The sequence below is a fragment of the Penicillium canescens genome (genome assembly GCF_028828765.1).
Source record: "Penicillium canescens strain IBT 15451 chromosome Unknown utg000009l_segment0_segment0, whole genome shotgun sequence".
Lineage (NCBI taxonomy): Eukaryota > Fungi > Ascomycota > Eurotiomycetes > Eurotiales > Aspergillaceae > Penicillium > Penicillium canescens.
The window spans coordinates 2,563,587-2,571,397 of NW_026703971.1; the positions used below are offsets into that span (position 1 = coordinate 2,563,587).

Below are 7,811 nucleotides of genomic sequence, written 5' to 3' on the forward strand. Positions count from 1 at the left end.
ACGCGAGCGTCAAATGAGCGAGTAGCCACCTCTTCTTTATGGTGGAATGGACTTTTGTGTCCCTGTACGCAACCGAGACAGACCTTATTATGATGGATCGTCGATTCAACGGTAGGGTGGTCTGTCCCAGCATAGAGCTCAAAGATCATATCCAAGTAGTTCATACGCCAGTGGAACAGTCCGGGGATTGGCAATATCCAGCTGAAACGATCGAAAAGACGAGAAGCCTCCGCACGTTCTTTTTTGACGGCACGAAGGAGTGACACTGTTTTCTGATCTCCATAAACCAGTTGTAAAAGCCCATCAAGGTCTGTATCATCATCATCCCCCAGTTGCTCCAGAAAGACATTCTGAATGACCTTGTATGTCCCCTCTGTCGTGCCTTCGTTGTATAACATTGGCCCAAGGCTGTAGTGAATTGTCTTCTGCGCTTGCAGTCGTTTAACTGCTGGGAATTCAGGCCAGTCAATAAGATGGGCTCGCGGTTTCATCTGGCCTGGTTTGACGCACGCTTCCGCAGTAAATAGTTTCTCTACTGCCTCCCGATGAGTATAGCGAATGGCCTCTGCAATCCAATGGCGCTGACATTGATGGAAGATCTCATCATCCTGATTGCCTGGTGCCATGTAGATATCATGAGGACTCAGTGCAACCTCTGGATGGAACATAGATCGGAGAAGCCCTCCTGCAGGGATGGACTGACCGATACAAAGCTTGCCAGTGGTGGCGGAGATATGCTCTGATGGATCACGAATAGTTTGATGTCGAACAGTCTGGCTGTAGTCAAAGTTATCCCATGCCACAATGAGATTCCTGCGAGAAGCCTGGGCATTCTGTTTCAATTGTTTCTGTACACATCTTGGGGTAAGAAGTCAGCCAGAACATGTTATTCTCCGGTAAATGCGGTTATAGTACCTGTCCTAGTTCTGCAAGTTCCTTCCGTCTGTCCATGATAGTCTGGTATGCTGAGTTTATCCCCAGGCCAGCCAGAAAGCTAATCACACGTCGCTTGACACCCATTGCATGTAAATACAAGCCGATCAACATCGGGAAGTTGTTGCTTTTCCGTGGTGCAAAAGCGCAAGCCAGAATTGAACAGACCATCACAATGCTGCCCTGGTGGATCTTGGGTGTATCGCGATGGTTTCCTGGAGGTGTCATGATGCTAACGAGCAGTCCACAGAGCTCTGGAGCTTTCCTCTGCATCTGCGTAGCCAAGCTAGAGATGTCCATATCTTTAGGGTCCACATTGGACTGGAACTCGCCGAGTATATCTCCGTTAATCAGCCCTCGAATCTCGGTCTGTATCCGAGACACGAGATCGGATGCACCAGTGGCATATATGTCTTTTGAGACACTACCTAGCCGCTCAATAATTTCAGGTTGCCCATATATAGCGTCAGACAATTTCTGTGCTCGATACGATGTCGAATATCCATTTTTTTTGACTGGTTGTGCATGCACCATGTGGTAAAGAAGATCCTTGATTGTCCACCGGTGCTTATCATTAAGCTCAGCCAGTACCATATCGACACGTTCGCGTGGCTGCAATCCTGAGATATAACGAGATCGCTGAGTAGACGCAGGTGGTTCTTGTAATGGTGAACTGGAAGAAGGCCACTCGAGGGAGGATTGTCGAGCACGCTTTCGCGATCTAGAGATCATATTGGGCAAATCCGGTGATGCCATTCTTTCTAACAATGTCAGAAATACTCTCAGAGAGCTTGAGAAAACACACCTTGACCAAATGGTGGGGTTGCTGGCGAGAACCGGAAACTTGTATGTACGGAAGGGGTTCCCGGCTCAGACCACAGGCTGATGAAGTGGGTCAGCGTGGCAGAATCGGCAGAATTCTGTCTCATCATTGGCTGTGGTCTGAGGGAACTGAGGTAAAATAGCGTGAACTAGGGGTAATTGAAATACAGAGTCATTGAGATCTCCAATGGGTTGGGCACAATACAAGAATTGACAGTTATGAGCCCGGTTCGCCGTCATTAGGACCACTGCTATCACTTGAAGCTATTCACAACGACATAGACACCGAAAGCAGCTCTGATCGACCCCAAAACCCTGAATACCCTCATCCCAACGAGCCACCTACCTCCTTGAACGCCTGTTTCGAAGCACCAGAAGCAGCAATGGAGGCGAGATCGATGCCCTCCGCTGTGAGAAGCGACAAATTGAAAGACTCGTCACAATGGCGAGCATGGTATATGCAAATAAAGGCTTTTGCAGCACAAAGAACAGTCTGGGATCTCTGTAACCCAGACACCGACGAATTGCATCGTCCAAAGGCTCTGGAAGAGCCAATTGAGCCTGAATACCCTGAGGAAGGAAACGAAAAGACCCTGAAGGCCTGGAGAGATCGCTTGGAGATCTACAAGATCAAAGCGAAGCGCTGGGAAAAGCAGCAAAAGGGTCTGAATGAAGTGAATGATTATATCATCACTTACCTGGACAACTCCCTACGTCTCAGTGTCCTCATATATGATACGCCTATCGGACGCTTAGCATACCTCAAGAAGCGCTTTGCCCGATCTTACGTGTATGAGGAGGAAGTGCGTATGAAATGGAAGGCTTTCTCTTCTCAAAGGCCTACTGGAGACGTCGAGAAATGGCTGTTCGACTGGAATGACCTACGAGAACAAGCTATTAACCTCGAACTTGACGAGGTGAAGAGTGCAAACAAGGACTTCCTCTATGCAATCAAGGATGTCTCACCGGTTTGGTGGCAGGCGTATCACGAGAAGATCATCGTGAAAGGCAAATCAATCGATACACCGGACCTGATTGAATCTTTTCGAGCGTCATACCAGGATGCGGGACCTAATAGAGCGACACCCTCTCCGTCGGCAATGAAGGGCTCTTTTTCTACTTGGCAAGGTCACCAAGAAGCAAGGAGTGGCACCAAAGACGTAAGGGGTGGGAAGAATGGCAAGAATGAGACGCCATTCGACAAAAGGCCATGCCCTTGCGGACGAAAGAACCAAAAACACAATGCCGTTAATTGCTTTATCGTGAATGAAGCAATTAGACCCGACTGGTTCATTCCAAACAAGGAAAACTTGCAAAAGGTCGAGAAAACGCTCTCAGCCGACCCAGAATGGAAGAAATGGATATTTGAAGCCATTGAAAACGCTAAAACGCCATCGAATGCGGTCCAATTGAGGAGCATTGACACTCCACAGCCAACGAAGATAGCAGAGAATATGTCCTTTGCTAGCAGAGCATTCGGATCTCACTTCGCTGATTCTTCATTTAAAGAGCGGTGGATTCTTGACACTGGATCAGGTGTACACGTCTTCTCAAAAAAGAGTCGATTTGTGAATCTCCAACCATGTAAGGAGACTTTAGCGACTGGAGACGGTACCACTGCTGTCCTCGGACGCGGGACAGTCAGACTGACTGGCGTGGACCCGATATCGAAGCAAGAAAAGACAATCACGCTAAGCAATGCCTGCTATGCACCTGGTTTTCACGTTAACTTAGTGTCGTACGCAAGGTTGCGAGAAAAAGGAGGCTTTTGGTCTGAATCTAGAGGCTATATACAAGATCACCAAGGAATCCCTATAGTCAGCCTGAGACTATGGCATCATGACGGATTATGGGTCTTTGACCAACCAAATGAAGACATTCGCAACTCTGCGAATGCTGTGAGATCTTCCTCGACACCACTGCAAGAAAAGGCATCGGCTGATCTATGGCACCGGCGCCTAGCTCACATTCAGCACAAAACGGTGCATCAAATCCAGACTATGGTCGACGGAGTGATCATTGAAGGCAAAGAAGACGCCTATAAGATGTGCGAGACATGTCAACTCGGAAGGTCAAATCGCCAAGTGTCAAGAAGACCAATTGGACGGGTTTTCGGACGTCTTGGGAGAGTGCACTTTGACCTAATCCAGCTCCAAAAGGCTTACAATAAGCATCATTGGATCTCTCATTTCTATATTGAAGGTATTAGGTTTCACTGGATCCTAACGCACGAATATAAGCCCGAATGTCAGCTTGCAATCAATCAATTCGTGCAATTGGCCAAGAATTGGTGGAACCTACCTATCAAGGCTTTCAACTACGACAATGAAGCGGCAGCTGGACGGCCGGCGGAACGGAGTTTGACGTCAGACGGTATAGTGGTCTATCATAGCCCACCTCGACACCCTGAAATGAATGGCCATGCTGAACGGTCAGGGGGTGTCATCGTGCTCCGCATGCGAATGCTGATGATAGAGGGAAAGCTCCCTAAGGAACTATGGCCAGAAGCTGCAAGGGCAGCAGTATGGCTATTGAATCGGACTCCAACGTACCTGGCAAACGAGAAACGCTGGATTATCCCATGGGGAGAAGTGATGAAGGAGTTCGCAAGCACTGATAAAACGGTACCAAGAATCAACCTATCGAACGTCAGGTTGTACGGGAGTCTTGCCTACTGTCGTATCGACAAGCAAGTTCAATCAGATAAGATGAATCCTCGCGCTGAGGTAGGATTCCTGGTCGGCTATATGGCTTCAAATGTGTGGAGAATATGGTTCCCACAGAGTGGGAAGGTGAAGCTTATTAGAGACGCAGTTTTTGATGAATCGCGCCGCTATATGCTTGATTTTCAGCACTTCCAACCTATTCCAATGCCATTGGCTAAAGAACCCAAGGAACTGGATCAATCGGAAGCTGAAAGAGCCTTCCAAGCATCGATATCAACTGGGTCGATGCCAGAATTCGAGATAGGAAGCACCAACAATGAAGACTTAGATGAAGCAGAAACCCCGAAAACCAACAGAGAGGTTTTTTCAGCTGAAAAACAGTCTCTATCTAGACATCAGGGGGTGTATAGCACACCCGATCGGCAAATTGAAGCTACTGAAGCTATTACCGAAATTCCCGGAGCTTTTCCGCAAGAGATACCGCTACCTCCGACTCCACCTTATGAAGATCCTGTAACTGGTCAGGGGGTGGAGACAGCATCGGAAATGCTCGCAAATGACCAGTCACAGGAGACCCAGGAGACGTCTATCGACATCGTCACCGATTCGGACGGAGACGCTGAATTGCAGCTACAAGCGGAGCTTCTTATACCGCGAGAGCTCGCCCCGAGAGACATCAACAGTGACGTGAATGAGGCAAATATAGTGACTGGCTCGAGAAGAAGGACAGCAAGATACGACAACGCATACAGCACAATAGAACCACCAGCTTACCTCCATGCATTCGCAGCAGGCCTATACGCTGAGAAACCAATACGACATCATCGGGATGATCTCCCTGAGCTTCCGAAGCACTGGAAGGACGTCATGAATCATTCATTCCAAGGATTTGTGACAATAGGAAAATGCTGGAAACTTCAGAAAGCCCTATATGGACTAAGAATCTCACCGCGCCTGTGGCAGCAGGAAGCGGCAAGAGTTCTTATGAAATTAGGGTTCCGACAGGTCCCAGAGGATCCATGCGTCTTTATAGCAGACAGCATTATTGTCTTCTTCTATGTCGATGATATACTGATAGCAAGCCATCGACTCGCGAGAGAGAGAGCTAATCAACTGGAAAGGGATCTCGAAGCACATTGGGAACTTACTAACCATGGAGAAGCAGAGTGGTTCCTGAATATACGCATTATTCGGGATCGGAGTATGAAGAAGCTATGGCTTTGCCAGGATAGCTACATTACCAGCGTGGCAGCTAGGTATAACCTCACTGATAGACCACCAGTGTCTACCCCATTGCCAATTGAAGAATTGAAGTCTTATGAAGGCTTAGCAAGTGCAAAGGAGATCCACCTATACCAGCAAAAGGTCGGATCAATGGGATACGCCACCACTATCACTCGGCCAGATGCAGCAAAAGCAACTGCGAAGCTTGCTCAATTCCTGACCAATCCAGGACCACAGCATCAAAAGGCAGCAGACCGAGTAATCAGCTACCTTTACACGACAAGATATCTCGCCATTGAGTACAGTGCTCAATTGGACAGCGAGATTGACTCGGTGCAGCTAGCGAGTGACGCGTCATATGGAGATCACGAAGATAGGAAGAGCTCTGCAGGCTATATCTGCCAGGTCTATGGAGGCCCGGTAGACTGGAAAGCCACGAAGCAGCGAACGGTGACTACCTCCACTACAGAAGCAGAGCTCTTAGGACTGTCAGAAGCAGGAAAGCACCTCCAATGGTGGAGGAGGCTATTAGGACAAGTTGGTTTTGATCCCTCTCACGTTATCACCATTCAATGCGACAACGAGAGAGCAATTGGACTGATCACAACTGAAGACGCGAGTTATGACACCAAACTCCGACACGTGGACATTCATCATCTCTGGCTAAGACAGGAAATAAGAGCTCGGCGTATCGCTGTACAATGGGTGCCGACGGCCAACATGGTCGCGGACGGTCTCACGAAATTGCTATCGAGACAGCAGCATGAGAAATTCGTCAAGCTACTCCGCATGGTCAGTATTCAACATCTGATCATGCAAAGCTAGTCCATCATAGGCAATTGGAAGCTGTTTGGGTGGAAGGATGCAGATTCGAAGGATTGTCAAGTTCAGCGGCTCAGTAAGGACTGAGGCCACTGAGGGGGTGTGTCGGCATTACCTTACGAATACTGCAAGTGACCGGATCTAGTATTGATCCGATGCATCTGATTATGTAACTAAATTGAAGCATAAATAGCGTGAACTAGGGGTAATTGAAATACAGAGTCATTGAGATCTCCAATGGGTTGGGCACAATACAAGAATTGACAGTTGTGGGCCGGCGGCCCCTAAACTTTATCTCAATTACCCTCCACATCTTGATTACGACTGTAGCGAGAGAGAATCTTTCTAGTACACTGCTGGTCTGTTCCAATACCCCATACATGAACAGGTCGAAACTCTCGTGATTCTGCCCCAATTCTCTGGGCTTCTCTTTTGGGCTGTAGGGCTTAATCACGAGCAACCTAGAAAGCAAGTGAGGCAGTAGCCCGGGCCTGAATCCTTCATGACCACCGCATTCTCTCACCGAGCAGGCGATTCCATGGGTCTTCCAGACTAAGTGGTGGAAATGATTTGCGGTTCCGCTGATGATCGTCAGCTGCGCTCGTGATTCCACGGTCTCTGTCTAACTAATTTCCTCCTGACTTGGGTGTAGTTTAAAACAAATCGTACGCTTCACCCCAAAGATTACCCTGCTTTCGACCATCGACCCTATCAAATCCAAGCAGTCGTATTACCTTGAGCCAACAAGAATGCCGTATTTCCATTTTCCTAGGGCCCCCTTGCTACCATGTCCTGTCTCCCTACGGGAACACTCATAGTATCGTAAATCCTTATATGCTGTCCGCAGTATTTACCGGGCCACATAACACTCCGATGAAATCCTCCTGGTTTTGCATGACAAGGATGAAAATGTGTAGGCGGGTCTGTTCCAAGGGCACCACCATCGTGCTCGAGTCCTTTGACTTTGGGACATCCTCTATATTATTGTCATTCCAAAGAAGGGCGATTGCTACTACCTCTACGGAATACATGGAACGATATACAACTACGCTTATATTCCTCATGCTGAGGCTTCGTTGCTGATCACCGCCTTTATTATAGTAACATTTACTTGGACTCGTGTATCGTGGTAGTTGGCCACTGTTCCTTGGACATCGCTATGTAGCGATCCAGCCGATGAATGCTGCTAAAGTGCACGCTCTGTTCGCCGGTATCTCAGCTTCCTAGCAGCACAGACACGATGCACATAGTCCCACCTCCAGGATGACGACCGTGTTCTTTTAGGCCGGCACGGAAGCGGTGCTGGCTGTGCTGGACCCTAACAGATCATTCTGATTTCTCCTC

At 48.3% G+C, this 7,811-nt stretch overlaps 1 protein-coding gene across 1 annotated transcript; it reads left to right on the forward strand.

The window, feature by feature from the left end:
* Positions 1–1,700: 1,700 nt before the first annotated feature.
* N7446_012090 (uncharacterized protein) lies at positions 1,701–6,470 on the forward strand (the record flags this gene model as incomplete). The annotated part of the gene is made up of 2 exons (XM_058520832.1): positions 1,701–1,779; positions 2,038–6,470. The coding sequence occupies 2 exons, from the start codon at positions 1,701–1,703 to the stop codon at positions 6,468–6,470; spliced, it is 4,512 nt and encodes a 1,503-aa protein (XP_058367118.1).
* Positions 6,471–7,811: the final 1,341 nt, after the last annotated feature.